The sequence below is a fragment of the Eupeodes corollae genome, chromosome 1, assembly GCF_945859685.1.
Source record: "Eupeodes corollae chromosome 1, idEupCoro1.1, whole genome shotgun sequence".
Taxonomy (NCBI): Eukaryota; Metazoa; Arthropoda; class Insecta; order Diptera; family Syrphidae; genus Eupeodes; species Eupeodes corollae.
In genome coordinates, this window is record NC_079147.1 from 220,411,456 (window position 1) to 220,428,510 (window position 17,055).

Genomic DNA, 17,055 nt, shown 5'->3' on the forward strand with positions numbered 1-17,055 from the left:
ACCAGTAGTCAACTAAAAAATGGTTGACTTTTTAAATGTGTTCGGGGTATTATGTAAGCCAGTTGAGTTGTCTCTCAGTTGTGATTGTTGTCAAAATTGAGCAACTGATATTTACTAGTTGTGTAGTGCATTTGTGTGTACAAAAAAATAACGGTAGGCATCAACAGTTCATTGAAAACCAATTTTTTTAAGAAAATGGAGAAAAAAATGTAAGTTTTACAAATAATAATATAAACATCTGTAAGAAAATAATTTTTTTTGATTAAAAATAGCTAAACCTGCCCTATTCAAAATACTAAAGATGGCATATACACTCACAATCATGACATTCAGACTGTAGGAACCTTTTCTATTTAAATAGAGATGTTGAAGATTTTTTTTGGTGCTATGATTCGAACATGAGTTCCATCGATGCATCCTATTACTCCAGGAAATCTGGTTTTCTGGTAAAAATGAATTTTTGATAAATTCATCTCATCATTTGTCATACGAGCTTTAATCCATTGTGGACAGATAAGTTCTTCTACTACTTCTAGCACTTCTTTTAACACTACCGAAACTGTTGGCTGAGCAAGGCCTAAATTAAAATCATTACCACTGCACTTTTGGTAACTTCCTTCTGACATGAAACATAGGGCAGTGCAGAGTTTGAGAATTGGTGGGATTGCGGAGGAACGCTGTGGTTGTTTCAAATGATCTTTGATTCCATTTAGCACATAAACAAATGCGTCTTTGTTGAGTCTAAAATAACTTATAAATCTAAAACAAAACAAAGACATTAAAATCAACACTCATCAAAGAATTCGTTTATAAATAATACTTTTTGTTTGGAAGTCCAATGGATTGGAGTGATCTCGAATATTTTTTCTCATCAGCGCAACATTCAGGGGATTTTCGTCTTCCGAATTTCCAAGAAACAAATCAATAGACTTTGTATATATATTTGAACTGTTTTTGTGTTTTTGTTTTCACATTTTCTCATTTGTTTTGAAATAAACAGCTGATTCAGCTCACTCCCTTACACATCTTAATACTTATGAGAACAAAATAATATACTCCTTTCAATCCCACTCTTGTTTTCAAAATTGTATTTTCCAGTCGCTCTTAATTTCCACGCCAAATTTTCGTACACACAGCGCCCTCATGGTCCGCCTTTCGTACCAAAATGTTCTGTTCCATGATAGTACTATTCAGTTTATATACAAGGCAATAGAACTCTCCATTTCCTATTATTTTGTCTTTTTTATAAAATTTTGCACTGAATTCAAAATTTTGAAATTTCTACGTATTTTACTTTACACAGCTGATTTTGACACGAAACAAGCACATAAAAGTAGGCAACGTATTTGGTCAACTCAACTGAAAAAAGTTGTCTCCCATAATACCATTTTTTTTTGCAGTTGTCTTCAAATTGAGTTGTCTTGAATACAATGATCCATAATAGGACCTTAAAACTCTCTTGCATCGTGATTTCGACAAGATTCATGAAACTGAAAATAAATGCCCAGAAGTCGGAGACAATTCTGTTCCGGACACCGTTGGCTAGGGCCACGAGGGATACGTGTAAGAATTGGTGCAAGATGGTCATCGTTGATCTTCACGGGCAGCCATTAGCGAGCAAAAGTGTAGTGAAGTACAGACATATAAATGCTGCTCTGACCAAGGCCAGAGGAGCCTTCGCTCTGACAAATCGGCTGTTTTACAGCAGTCGGCTTGTCCCCAGAGTGAAGGTAATTTTCTACATGGCCCTCATACCGCCGATGATCGTTTATGGTTGTCCTGTGTGGTTCAATGTTGCCCCTTCCCAGATGGAGAAGTTTCGGGTGTTCTCGTGGCAGTGATTACGATGCTGTACCGGTTTATATCGAACAAGAGCTATGTCTTCCACCAAAAATTTAATTTTCGGGGCGTTCTATCCGAACGATGAGTATTTTGAGAGTGCAGTCTTGGGCAGCTTCATTCCACCAGAGGCATTCCTCTTTTTAGACAGATGCGGTCTGATACATGATAGATTGGCAGTTCCGCTAATCTACCACGTCAGACGACGAACTCCTGTACAATCGGGACGTCATAGCACAAGGCAGAGCAGAGCTCCTTCGGTTCAGTAATGCTGTGTCCGAACGGAACCGAACTAATAGGGTGAATCAAGAAAACCAGTTTTGGTGGCTTCAATCGGTACTTGATAGTGAGTAATCGGGATGGGGCTTTAAGCTTTGGCCGGCTTACATACTTGGTTTATAGTTTAAAGGGTTTAGTTTTGAGTAGAATTGGCATGGTGATACAAAAGAGAATACAAAAAAAATAAAAAAAAGACAACAAAATATGAAAAAAAAAAATGTTAGACAGTTAGATTTGCTGCTGTGGTTAGTCTAGGTTTAAGTAGTTTATTGGTACATACAAAAGGTAGTAAAATAGATCAAGGCATTAGTATTAAGTGTTATAGTTTAACTTAGAGGGGATCAGTAAGTTAGATGTGAGTTATGGTCAATTTGGCTAGTTTTATGAATTTTTGTCTAGCTTTAAGAATGAATAAATAAAAATTAATTAAAAAAAAACTCGTTGGACTGTCATGCGAGAGGTCTTGGGTTCGATCCCTGTCTGCACCATTTAAAGTTTTATTCATAGGTACTGCCTCTTGCGAGGAATTGACAAATTCTCCAAGAGTAATTCTTGTCATGAAAAAGTGCTTTCTCAAATTAGCCGTTCGGATTCGGCATATTAATTGTAGGTCCCGTCCATCCTTGCAATTACTCGCACACAGGAATGGTTGAGAGTTGTTGCGCAACCTAATTTATGCTTTATTTATAATAAAGTTAGTTGCGGGTCGCACAATTTGAGGTCACCATAACTGTGGCAGAGTTTGGGTTATGTTTGTTGTCTATACAGGTGCTAAGCCAGTCAACATATCAGGTGTCAGGTATATTTTTACTGTTCTTCATTTCATGATCATTAGTACTTTAAGACGAATATTGTTAGATTTTGTTTATATTGTTTGTTGATTACTTAAAAATATTTAATAAAAGTATGTGAAAGTAGTAAAAGGTAAGTTAACGTTACGTTAAATGTCAAAAATCTGCTTTGATTATTATTTTAAATTGTTATTTAGTGATTTTAAGTGATCATTATTAAATCCTAATATTTACTAATTTGTATTAAATTTCATTATAATACTTTCAAAACTGTGTATACTCGTCAGTCCCCTGGCAGTCAAATTCTGAAATTTTTAAATATCTTACAATGTTCTGAAAAAAGTGACTGGCCCGATTGGGAACAATATATTAATGAGATTAGCTATCATATACACCACAATTAGTAGAAGTTTGATTTAATAACTATCGGACACAAAATATCCTCAAAAGTTACCCAACTTATTTATAATCACCCATATATAAGATTAAGTGGCAATGTTCTATGAGTGTTTAGATAGCAACACCAGTTCAGATAAATAAATACATTTTTTAAAAAGTGAAATAAAGGTAAACGACAAGGAATCCTTTTTAATTTATATACGGATGGACGAATCCACTTTTATCTTGCTTTTGTCACTGAGAGAAAATGATTTACTGGTGAAACATTCAAGAGTTTAAGATACAAACGAGACTATAATAACATTTATATTCACAAGCTATTCCAGATGTTTGTGATGCAATGTAGAAATATTTAAAAGGCTCGTATATGAAGGTATGTTTTTTGCTTTCTTTTATTGCGACTTAAAAAACATGAATCTTAATACTAACAATGAAAAAAAAACGAAACTTATAACTATGCATTTAATAAAACTTAAACAAAAATTAATTTTATGCAAAATCTTAGACGTCTTCGTCTTCAAATAGTCCCATAATGGACTGTTTGCAGATGGTCGCCTAAAATGATTCACGCGACCCTGAGGGTGATGACATAGTTTTAAAACTAGGCGATACACTTTTTCGAAGAGCCAAATCTTCCTCGGCACATTCGTGGAGTATTTTTTGAATGGCCCAGGAAGTTTTCCGTTTTATGGATTCATTTTGTATCCTGTCCATCTCAAAAACGACTTGTTTTCCTAGCCAGCTATAGGAAGACTTGTTCTCCATTTTGTTCCTTATAAGTTCAGCTATTAAATTAATTTCCTCCGCACCTGATGATGTTCTCTATAAAAAAACAATTTTTTTGTTATTAGTTTTAAAATTGTATTTATTATTAAAATTTTAGTTTTTATATAACAGTTGATATGTTTAGTTTCAATCGTCAATATCGGAATGAGGAAAATAGCCAAAGAATTTCCATACAGTGGCAGTTTTCAAATTGTCTTGGGGCTCTTGACGGAAAGCATTAGCTTCCTGGAGTTTAAGAAAAGATCGCTACAACAGCGTAATTCTGCCAGATTTGGCAGACGCTCACTGCAGGTTGATCTATGTTGATATAGGAAGCAATGGACGTACGAATGACGCTGGAGTGTTGCTGCAAAGTTCTTTGCAACGCATTGTTGATGATGGAGACAAAAAGTTTCCACCAAATAAAATTGTTGGAGATGAAATCATCTCCAAATCATTTTTCCTCTGCATAAACACATTACGAAGCCATATCCGTTTAAAATGCAAAGCACTTACAAAAAGGATCTTCAACATAAGATTAAGTGTGGTTGAACACACATTTGGAATACTTTCCAATAGATTCAAGATCCTACAACCCACTATGAATCAGCGTGTTTCGAAAGCTTAATAATTTTTTGTTGAACCATAATAACAATGACGAAAATTACAAGAAATTTAAATCTTTAACTACAGACACGACCGATGAAAGTCAAAATGTGTATAATCCCCGTGTAGGAGCAGCAGAGGCAATACGCTAAAATTTGAGTAAATATTTTTGTCAAGCTAGAAAGTTGATTGGCAAAATAAACAAATTTAAAAAACAAACGTATGTACTCACTTTTCTTTTTGGGGTGAAGTCGTTAGAATCATCCTGTTGGGTTGCTTCAGAGTTGCTGTGACTTGGAACTGTATCTTCATTTTCGTTCTAAGGAGAATGAAATATATTAAATCGTATTTCATATAGGTATATTTGAATAAAAATGCACTCAAAATATGTACATAGTTTGAACTTACCGGTTCGATATTTGCAACTGATTTTATTGTTTTACAATATGGTTCCAGGAAATATAGTTGATCGTAGCACCAGAGTTTGGGTATATATATGTCTCCTGTTCCCGCTTTACTTTTTTGGGATCTATTAACTTCACAAAACTCTTTACAAAATTGAGTTTGAAGCTCATGAATTTTTCTTTCAATTGCGTCCAAAGTCATATTTTGTTGATCCAATGGTTTCAAAGCAGTTCGAATACTTTTAAATGCATCCATCTTTTTGACGCGTTTCAAAAAATAGGGATGACGAGGGTTGTACAAAATCGGATACATTTCATAGTGAAAAATTAATTCCGATGTTAATTCCTCCGTCCACTTCAATTCCTTTTCATTTTCCATATTGATATTTTCATTTTCCATATTATATTAGCTGTAGCTCTACTCCCTACTGAAGACCAAACACAAACACGAAGTGAAGCAAATGCGAAAAAATACGAAGAAAAGGAAAAACAAACGACAAAAACATGGCGAGACAGATTTATTTCTATTTTTTCCTTTCTCTTTCGCACCTCATCGATGCAAGGAAAAACATGCGCTGTGTAATACCGGCCAAATTTCTGACAGTTCACAGAAATTAATTCTAGACAGATACACAGTTTACATGGAGCATTGAATCGGAATTGAATCAGGATTTAACGCCGTATATACCTGGATCGGATCGAAGTAGGATTACTCGATCCGATCTCACAAAACGAGATGAATCGAATCGAAAATTGTTTTTTAAACCGGAATCGAGGAATCAAGTTATTGGTGTGTGAGGTTTTGCTTGTGTGTGTGTCATGTTTTAACTTTCTTTTTTCAGATCAGTTTATTTTGGTGAGCGTTTTTGTTTTGTAAGCTTTATTTTATTCGAATTTTAAAAGTACACAATTTATTACTTTGTATCTATAAATTTACAGTCTTATTTAAAAACGCTGTTTATAGCCTACATAAAGTTATGTAATCTCTATAATACCTCTAAACGCAAAAATGCTATTTATAAAACTTATGAAAGGTTGCATAGTCCCATAATAAGATAAAGGCGTTTTGAGGTTGAATAGAGCCTACATAAGGAAATTATTGTTTTTATTGTTTCGTAAATGTCATTTTGATTTCTCTCCATTATTTAAATATAAAAGAAAACAATAATGCCTTTTCCAATTTAGCTCATTTATTAACGATTTTATTAATTTAAATCGCGTTTTACCAACTCCGAGAAGTCGGAAAGTTTATAAAAAAGGTTCAACCCAATTAGCCTAAGAAACAAAGAATTTAAAAAAAAATATAGCTTTTCAAAAAAGAATATCATAAAAATAATTGAAATTATCCGTTCGGATCTCAGCAGCGACAATAGAGGAGCCACATCCCCATAGATATCCAAGTAAGCAGAATCAAACAACGATTTGATGATGGGGAGTCCGTCTGCTTAGAGATGGTGTACGAGACCTTTTTGTTTTCGATTCCATTTTTGCACAACAAAAGCACAACAAACATTTCTATATTTTGTTTGTTATGACAAACAGCTTATTTGATAGACAGATAAATGGAATAGATTGCTCCATTTTGGTGCTTTTTTGACATAAGCATTGTATAACTAAAATGTATAGCAGAATTGTATATAAATGAGAATTTTCGCAACGTTACATAGAGCGTACATAAATCCTTATGCACTGTATAACTATTCATCTATTTAGCGAATTCTATTAAATAAGACTGATAGAAGTTACTCACAACACATTAGGAATACAAATAAACCCAAATGTCATCTCGACTCCATTTCAATTCGATTCCTCGATCCACTGACGACGTATATTTGGATCGAAATCTCAATTCGATCGACCTCGACCTACTCTTGTAACCAGGGTAAGAGTTAAAAATACTGAAATGTAAAAGGATCTTAGCAGTACGGAAATAAAGCAGATTCGATAAATAGAAATAATTTGTATGATTTCAATTGGTGAAGAAAAATCTGACACTGCTGAATTACATTTTTATGTTAATTTACAGATGGCTTTCAAAACAATTTTTTTATTGTAAGTCTTTAAACTGTTTGTTTTCTATACTGAGCACTATAGACTTATATGAGAGCCCGCTCACATGCAGAAACCATTCTGTCGCCCATTCGAGCAACTTCTTAGTTTTTATTTTGACACAAACTAGACGATCATTTCGAACCAATTACTTAAAATAAGTGTACACGATTGCCAGGTCTGACAATCGTTGTCAGATCTGCAAACGTCTGACAATGTTGAAAAAGAGCTGAAAATTTAATTTGTGTGTACACGATTGCAAGATATCTAAAAATTAATTGGCAGATATTTGTCTTCTAATTAGGAGCCAAACCATTTGTCTGCAAATTAATTTGGTGTGTACATGATTGTCATCCATTCGAGACAAATTTTTCAGTGACAGATCTGGCAATATTTGCAGATTAAAGATTCTAAAATGTGTTATCAAACTTATTTTCGGATTTCCAAGTCTCGATGGCTGAAAACATTGAATTTTTCATCCCAACGTTAAATTAAAAATAACATTCAGCATTTTATTATTATTGCGCTTAGCTTCAACCGCAAATGGCTTTAAAACAAGCAATTTTTATCAGCGATTTCTTGGAAAGAAAAGGAGGCGAAAAACTCTAATATTTCAATTGTATTTGAAGATCTGAATTTATACTATCAAAAATGAGAAATTTTCAATAGACATGCTTTCTGAAAATTAAAATATAGGAATAAAAATAAAATTGATGTCTATTTGTTTTGTTTTCATATTTCATTTACCTGAGGAGCGGATATCTGCAACAGAGCGAAAAATGGTAAAACTTTTGAAACTTGATACCTTTCTTAATTTTGTTTTAATTTGTGAAATACTTTTCATTTGTTTTATCAAATTGTAGTATTCTAATAAATATTTAAAAGGGTTATTCACATAACATACGTAATCTTTTTTTTAATAATAAATGAGAATATTCCCAAGAGATTGTCTACTGCTGATTTCTCGCATTTATCATTTACATGATTTTTGATGATTTGTGTGTTTGCTTAAGAATTTTCCAACGATATTCCAAAATATGATTATTCAATTCGAAGTACCTTATTATTATTATTATTCAACCTTATTATAAGCTTCGCCTAACTATCATTCCAAATGTTTCAAATTCATGTTCGAAAAATGTTTCTTATCATGAGCATTCAACTCGCATGACGTGGGACACATTTAGATAATAGTCAAACATTTCAAATTAATCATCAATGATTGCTGAAAATTCAAGGAAACTCTGATATTGTGGAAATCTTAACAACGGTGGTTAAGACCTATACTTAAAAGCCTTACAGCTTTAGACTGAAAATGCAATTGCATTCTTACAATAGTCTATGTAACAACAGTCCAACGGATCGGAATGATCTCTTCTTTTTCCGAAACCAACATATCATCAATAATGGTTATTCTATGCATTTCAATATCGTTACTATCGTTTAAGTTTTCCGAAAAAATACTTCAATTACACTTTTTTCTAGAACACTTAAAAGATATCACCATCAACATTTGTCTCTTGATTTAATCTTTGTTGTTTGTCAACAACAAGAACAACTGTCAAAACACGAATGAGCACCTTGCTTAAAAACGGAGAAGACATTTTTGTACATCCGCTAATTTAAAGTTTCTTTTTCAAATAAATCGATTGGAGTAGAATTAATATTTGAAGCACGGAAATTGTCGGTACGTGACTGTTTACCTCCGCCGGTTTACCACTGCCAGTTTACCTCTGGACGGTTTACCTCCAGAGCAGGTAGAACAATTATGTTCTTCATTAATTTCTAAAAAAGTTTTTCAAAAGTGCGTGTTTTCGTCTCAATGATGTGAACAATATCCGTGTTCTTTGGCATTCTATAAATAGTATAGCAGAAAATTCTCAAGGAAACGCAGTAGCCAGATTTTTGTATTTAAAAATTGGTACAACTGAAAAAAGACCAATCAGAATAATAATAAAAACAGTTTTGTAAAAGCCGAAAGTCAAAATTAACTTACCAAAAAATAACTAAGTAAAACTAATAAAATGGACAATTTTCAAGAAGTGATGGTAAGAAAACATCTGGAAATTGAGATTCTATAAAAAAAAGTTCATTTAACAATTGCAGCTTTGACAAAAAATTAAAACTTTAAGAATTAGCATGTGGTGTGAAGCGAGCTTGAAGCGAGCCTAAATTCTTTTAATACCTGAATCGAGTTGAAATGAACTTGATTCGCCTCGATTCCTGTAGAGGATCGCAGTAGAGTTAAAATTTGTAAAGAAAAACTTGTATGGAGGAGTTGGTTCTACAGGTAATGCTTGTTGTGTACAAAAAATGTAATTTTGTTTTAATCAAATTAAGAAAAAAAATGCACATGGAGTAGGAACCAGTTTCTTATATCGTGCTGAACTATTCAGTTTTTCATTGTTTAATGCGAATCAAAGTAACTGACATCGAAACACAATTTGCATTTTAGTAAGTTTCTTGAGCAGTGGAAACACCAAAACGATTTATTTAATATAAACTGAGATAAACCCTTGGTGGAAACATACTCGTAGCAAAACTTAAGTATCTTTTTTATTGTTTTCTCTTGCAAAATAATTCCAGTTGGTCCATTTTCATTAACAAAACTAATTAATATCAACAGTAACAGATTGTTTTTTCCCCCAATGGAAAACACATAATTATAAATGTCACAAACCCATCCGTAGTAAGATTCTACCTTAACTTTTATAGGTAGTATTCATACTGCGGATATTTTTTTTGTTATTTATGTAAAATCCTACTAAACTACTGATAGATTTTCCAACAAAACACGGGTAATGCTATTAGTGCAAGCGACACATTGGCAGCGTTCAATCTCAGACAAATAGGGTATCCGGATACCTTTTTGTTTGTGTTTTACGTGTAAAATAACAGCTAAGATATCAAAAAAGGAATCCAAAGGTATCCAAGAATTTCTGGGGTATAGGTATCTGACAGAACAGATGATTCAACACATGGTTGAGTTTCAAGAAACTTGAAAATTGATTTCAGCCTTCTGTATTTGTTTGTAAACAAAAAGATACAAAATGTTAGTTGAAGTTGTATTTGAGGATGTTCTGCACATAATAGACGATGAAGAATCTATTTGACTCCTATTTTAGAAGGTAATTATTATCTATTTTTTTAAACTTCAAAATTGACTTACATACATATTTTGTTCTCGTTTTGTAGATGACCAATTTGCTAGGTCTTACCTTCGGTCTAGTGTCCAGCATTCTGTAGTTGAAGAACCTCATCCTGTTCCAAAGGTAGAACAAAATACAGGTAAATACATATATATTAATCTTGTGGAAATAAATAAATCTAACTTTTTTGTTTTTATGCATAAAAGCAGACAGAGGTGGACAGCTTGTGGAGCTGCAAGCAAACAAGGTCGTTGAAATTATAGGTAAGTTATTCTTTCAGATGGTTCAAAACCCCGAAAAAGAACCACTCTATTCCCTTTTTTCAAAGTTAGGAACACAAATCCATTCTGCTTTTCTTGGAGGAGTGCATAAAGAGAAAGAACCAGGATCCAAAAAAACGGCTAAGAACAATTTTTCAAAATTCTTTCAAATTATATTTAGGTATTGGCACTAAAAAAAAGTCCTCTTTTCTTTTAAAATATTATTCTGTTAAACGTAAATCGTTTAATCGTATATAGAATTCCAATTGAGTCTCTTATTTATTAAAATGTTACGAACCTATCAATTCATCATCGTCCGACGGATCAGTTGAATTATCTATTAAATATTTTATTTATTTTGTCTGTTTTCTGTGAGCAGCTGAAAGTTGTTTTTATTTTTTGGCAGCTATCTCAATACAGCTATCCAACTCGTTCAACAAGGTATCTAAAAATCCACCTATCCAAGATAGCTTATCCAACACGAGATTGAACGCAGCCATTATTTACATTCTTTCTTACTGAATGTATTAAGTTTTTGTCTATCTAGATACATTCATTCTCAGATGTTTATTCACTACCTACCTAGTGCTTTGTGTGACATCTGTTATTCAAAGTTGTCAACAGGTAGGAACATCTATCCGCATCCCATCGAGTTTGTTTTTATCGCTTTTGTTAATATTTTAATATGGATACAGTTGATTAGATATTCTAAGTCACTTATGCGTTATGCATCTATTTTATCCTATATTTAATAGAAATTTACCATAATATACCTAATCTGCTGAATCTCTAAAGTAGTAAGTTCATCTATATCCCAACAAATTTTGTCGATAGTGGACCTAAGCCAGCCCAATTTCATAATGCATACCTATAAATCTAATTACCTTCCATTTAATAAGAATTTATTAATTAGGCACCCTTCTAAGGACTGAATTAAGTACAGGTAGCTAACTTAAAAGAAAAAAAGGTATATACCTGGATATTTTCGGTTCCCCAGGCGAATGTAGGTATCTTCCCAGGGGTCGTATTTTTTTAACTTTAAATTGAATTCAACTCTTGTAAATAAGTTATTCAGTAGATAATGGAACCCGGCCATATAGTACATAGCAAACATAGGAAATTAGGTATTTACCTATAGTGTTAGGTTAGTATAGTTTGAAATCTGACCCCTGAAGACTTCATCCTCTTCTGCTCCACCGCAATCTTTAAAAAAAAAATATATATCAAACAGCTGCCTGGCGTTGGCACGTATACCAATGGTGTTATGCTATACAGACTCAACCTATCTATTACGGTATACCTACCTGTTTGGTCTGTATCTGTATGTTTGTGCATTGCATATCTTTTTATTATTGTACGTCGGTCGTTTGCGTTGTGTATTGTGTTATCCATTTCGCTCGTGTTGCCGACAACAGCAGCAGCAGAGCAGGGCCTGGCAAGAGACTATGATATCGTTTGTTATTTGGAAGAGGAAGAGCTGTATGTACACCACTAAAAACAAAAAAGAAAAGACAAACATTGTGGTGGCCGTCCCCGTCGCCATTGCCATTGAGTTTAAGTTTGAGAATATGGTGTACAGAAGAGAAGATACAGATACAGACTTGCTAATTTTGTTTATTTTTGTGCCCCTCTCTCCCCTTAAACGAAGCACACTGTCTTCTGCATAACAGAAATGTTTGAAACCAGCACTAAACAAGATTGTTGTTAGATTATGTATAGATACATGTGTATGTATGTATATATCTAGGTACTATATGAAAAAAAAAACATGATTTCCAAGAACTTGATGGTTTGGGTAGGAGACTTTTTTTGGCTGAAAACTCGGAAGTGTGAATTGATAAATGGCCGATTGTATAAAGGAAAAGAGACGAAACAAGCTTGAGGCAAGGAACGGGTATGGGTACGGGTAGGTTAGGTACCTAAAACCTACATATCTAATATTCGATTATGCGGCAGAGGGCAGAAAAAGAAGATTTGATGAACATCTTCGCGTCGTCTTCCACCGGATGTCGGAAATTTATTTAAAATGTGATGCGGGTTTGCCGTCGCATCGCATCGCGGCGAGTGCAGCAAATGATAGGTATATGATTGTTTACCTTTTTAGTAGTTAGACTGAAAAGTACAAAGCTTTTTACAGTTTACTGCTTCTGTTTAGCTAGAAAGATATTGATTTTGATAGGTACATTTTGTTGTGTTTGGGGCACAATTTTAAAGATCCTAACGGCCAATTCCTTGTTAAAGTTTAAGTCTCTAAAACTCGGTATATTGAAAAATTGGAACTCGGTTGAGTTCTAACTCATTTTTTCATCAAGTCCTTGAGAGTTAGAAAGAACCCTTATGGCAAATCTGTTCTAAATGTACCTACTTGTACATTACACATTTGGTTAAGTCATACATTTCGCTGAGTTTTACACTTTTACTTTTATGACAAAGTACGAATGATATAAATAGAGGGGGCTCCTCGGGTAACAAATCAAACATAACATTTTTGTAAGTTTACGTTAATTAATAAATTGTAATATAGGTATTTAAAGAAAGTGAGTTTCAATTGGTTTTGATTTATAAATTCAATACCCTCAATTTTGAGGGTCTAGGATACATATCAGAACTCTGTTTTGCGATGTTTTTAACTATTTGAACAATTGGATGTATACCTTTATAATGTATTAAGGTTATAATGTTGAGCTTTTAACCTATGAGACTACACAAGAGAACATAAAAACCAAAAAAGAACCTGGAATGCGACCCACAGTGATAGCTTCCCACTCCGTCCGTCCATTTGTCTTGCTTAAAACTTTTTTACAAAGTGTTTATAACAATATTTTATGTGAGATAAATAATTTTAAGTCAATATTTTTCTTTGTTCTCTTAGTAATTAAGCCGAAGACCATTTCTTATTAGTTTTTGTTCTATTTGTAGGTTTTCGTATTTAAAAAAAAAAAAGTTATCAGCTGAATTTTTCTAAGAAATTAGCTAAAAATTACCAGCAATATTTTGGACAGTTGGATTTCAAAATCTATTTTTTTAACGAGATCTTAAGTGGAAAACCATTTTTACTAATTTGATAAGCATTTCTTAAAAGCTTTTATTTCTTTTGTAAACAGTTTTTTTAAGAAAATTTAGAACACAATGAAACCATTTTGAAGTCAATACCTTCATTTATTCACAAGATATAAAGTCATTTTTTAACGAAAAAACTGTCAATTGAATTTTTCTCAAAATTTTACCAGATGTCAAAAACGTTATTCTTCGTTGCAAACATTTATTTTGAAAATACATATGTACATATGAATATAGGTGAATGGCGCAGGATTAAAAAGCAATAGCTATCACAGAAGGGGAAAAATGAAAGAAAAAAAAGAAAAAAACATCGTTCAACCACCCTACAGTCTCTGGCCATATTATTAGACACACTTTCGATTTTATGCACAATCTTAATTTCCAGCTATTATAATCAGGTTTTCGAATATTGAAATTGAATCCTCAATTATGGGCCGGGCTGTGTGGCATGGAGCTCCATCTGGCATAAAAATGTAGCCATACATCCATTCTTCGCAACGTTAAAAATATTGTGAATAATCTAATAATTATAAAACTTCTGCAGTGCGTCTATCTCAAAAATTTGCAAAACTGGGAGCTATAAACTCCTAGTTTAAGTCTTAAGATTTATCAGTCAGGTAATAAATTATATTAAGTTCAACAAATAAAAAAACTACTCGAGATACAAAAGAAGTTACCCTTTTTATTTTCTCACAGTTATGCAGTCGTTAAATCGTTTTAACTTACGATGTAATTATTTTCAAAAGACGAAACTTCAAAAACATCTCAAGGTCAACTAGCACCCCAGACCGATAAAAGTAGACGGTGCCAAATTATACATTGACGAGATAAGGGAGTTTATTGAATCATTTAATCCAATGATTTCACACTATTCACACGTCGGTACCTTCCAAGTGATATTACAATGAAAAGAACATCATACCAAATTAAATCCTTCGGGAGATGAATATCTATTTTGCGTTGCTCGTAACAAATTACATATAACCGCCCAGTATAGTATGAACAAGGTAAATTTGGAGAAAATTTTAGATGTTTGCCAGACCTGGATGGACCACAAAACCCGATAATTGTTGCTCAAAGCAAAAACTAGATATTATTTTCGTATTTCATAATAATAATTAATTCAAACGAGATATTAGCTCAATCTATGTTATTTAATTGGTGGTGGGGTGTTTTAGGATCTAGGGGATTATGCTGCAACTTTTCCTACACACCAAGTGTTTACTTTACCTCCTCGTGGTAACCACCAGATACTGGTTTTATCTTTAGATATTACTTGCGAAACTTGTAAGCGCGGGTGCAAAATCGGGAAAAAAGACCTTATCAACGGCACAACAAATTTGGAGGCTAGTGCGAGGGCTTAACAACCCCTCCATAGTGAAAAACTTGTAAGTTATGAGAGAGATACCAGCCTCTGATAATGAACCCCCTCTTATAGTAATCAGACCCGGAACGACAACAGACTACGCATTGAGAGTTTGTATCTGGAATGTAAGAACCCTCTTCACTCTAGGTGCAACTAGGTGCTCATCCGAGTTATTCCAAACTTGAGCAGGGCTTAGACAAGGAGATGCGTTGTCATGTGACTTCTTCAACATAGTCCAGGAGCAGATAGTGCGTAAGGCAGGAGGTAAGGAGCACGGAAGGCACTATCTTCAACAAATCCACCCAGCTCCTAGGCTATGCGGACGACATAGACAGAATCGGTCTCGGTCCAAGAGAGCTGTGCTTGGGGCCTTCACAGCGACTAAGGAACAGGCGAAACCAGTTGGTCTTGAAGTGAGTGAGGACAAAACAAATTACATGTTATCAACAAACAAAGCAACATCTGTCCACCGCCATGGACAAAACGTCACTGTTGGTAGTAGCAATTTCGAGGTAGTTAAGAAGTTCACATACCTTGGAACAAACATCAATCCCACGAACAACACCTTAGTGGAGATCCGAAGAAGAATCACCCTCGCGAACCGCTGCTGCTTCGGTTTGGCCAAACAACTGGGTTCAAAACTCCTCACTCGAAAGACAAAGTGTCTGCTATACAAAACTTTGATTTTACCAGTCCTATTCTACGGCGCCGAGTGCTGGACGATAAGTAAAAAAGGGGAATTGATACTGTACACTTTCGAAAGAAAAATTCTTCGACTGGTTTTTGGTCCCGTATGCGACGATGGCGAATGGAGAAGAATTTACAACCGCGAACTGTATGAGCTGTACCAAGATGTTTATGTAGTCCAGAAGGCTAAGAAAAGACGACTACATCGGCTCGGCTACATCAAGCGAATGGACGACAACGCTCCAGCCAAGAAAGTCTTCTCAGCCCAGCCACCAGGTTCAAGACGAAAAGGAAGACCGAACCTATGGTACAAGGACCAAGTGACTACGGATGCCAGAGCGCTTGGTCTCGGTGACTGGAGAGTGCATGCAAGGGATCGTTCACGATGGAAGACTGCAGTATCTCAGGCTAAGACCCTTCATGGATTGTGAGCCGGAGAAGTAAGTAAGTATGTTATTTATTTACTTTGAACCAGGTCATTCTCTAATGTCTGGTCGCAGTTTTCACCATCAAGTGGAACTCTCGAAGAAATGGATTGGAAAACTTTATGACTTTCACGATGTTTTTAAATGTGTACAAACAGCAGATTCAAGTTAAGTTAATGTAAGGGAAATGTCGGCATCTGGTTTTTACGACTGGCTATTGCTTTTCTGTTTAAAAAATCAATCATATTTGTACGATATTACATGCTTCAAAGTTGACAAAGGAAGCCACAACTTTTCTTACAAAATATCGTTCCAAACTGAATTCATAATTACTTAATTTCTTAATAAATCAATACATAAATTAATTTCTTCTGAATCGGAGTACAGGTCTTTTTAAGTATGGGTGAATTCAAAAATATAACTAGTTGCACAAGCCATACCGACAAAATTCCTGCAATCCATTTATGAACAGAAAAACAACTGCAAGAATGGGGCAGATATACAATATCAAAAACCAGTTCATAAATGTCATCAAAATAGGGGCCTATAAAAAAGTAAGACAGAAATGATTAAGTTTTTTCTTTGAGTTATGGGAGTTTTGTTTTTTAAGTGTGTTAACAAAATTCTTTCAAAATATCAAATAAAAATTTTTTATTAGGACTTATTTTAAATGCTTTGGAAGAATTCATTCATTTCTATGAAGTATAAATATTATATTTCAACTTATTAATACCAAATCATTTTAATTAATCATCTTATTCTGACATTTTCCTGCAGAACAGCAATAGAAATAAAATGACAGCAGGATTGATCGCATTTGAGCTGTCAGACCGTTTTTTGAACAGAGTTACCGACTGCAGTAGTGTAGTGTATTCACATTTATCAACGTAAATCTTGCATTACTGCTGCATTCTTACACTAATGAACTTACCATCTTTTAAATAAAGCTGTCGTTAAAAATAAAGCACACATGTAC

At 34.0% G+C, this 17,055-nt stretch overlaps 1 protein-coding gene across 1 annotated transcript; it reads right to left on the reverse strand.

Moving 5' to 3' along the window:
• Positions 1-3,674: 3,674 nt before the first annotated feature.
• Positions 3,675-5,500, reverse strand: LOC129939870 (uncharacterized). The gene is made up of 3 exons (XM_056048049.1): positions 5,088-5,500; positions 4,912-4,998; positions 3,675-4,130 (listed from the first exon to the last, which is right to left on the reverse strand). Exons 1-3 carry the CDS (start codon positions 5,481-5,483, stop codon positions 3,864-3,866), a joined length of 750 nt encoding a protein of 249 aa, XP_055904024.1. The 5' UTR covers positions 5,484-5,500; the 3' UTR covers positions 3,675-3,863.
• Positions 5,501-17,055: the final 11,555 nt, after the last annotated feature.

Coding starts and splice junctions, on each gene's coding strand:
- LOC129939870 (XM_056048049.1), bottom strand. CDS start 5,483: ATGGAAAATGAAAATATCAATATGGAAAATGAAAAGGAATTGAAGTGG. Junction 4,999..5,087: donor CAGTTGCAAATATCGAACCG/GTAAGTTCAAAC, acceptor CATTCTCCTTAG/AACGAAAATGAAGATACAGT. Junction 4,131..4,911: donor ACTTCACCCCAAAAAGAAAA/GTGAGTACATAC, acceptor GTTTTTTTATAG/AGAACATCATCAGGTGCGGA.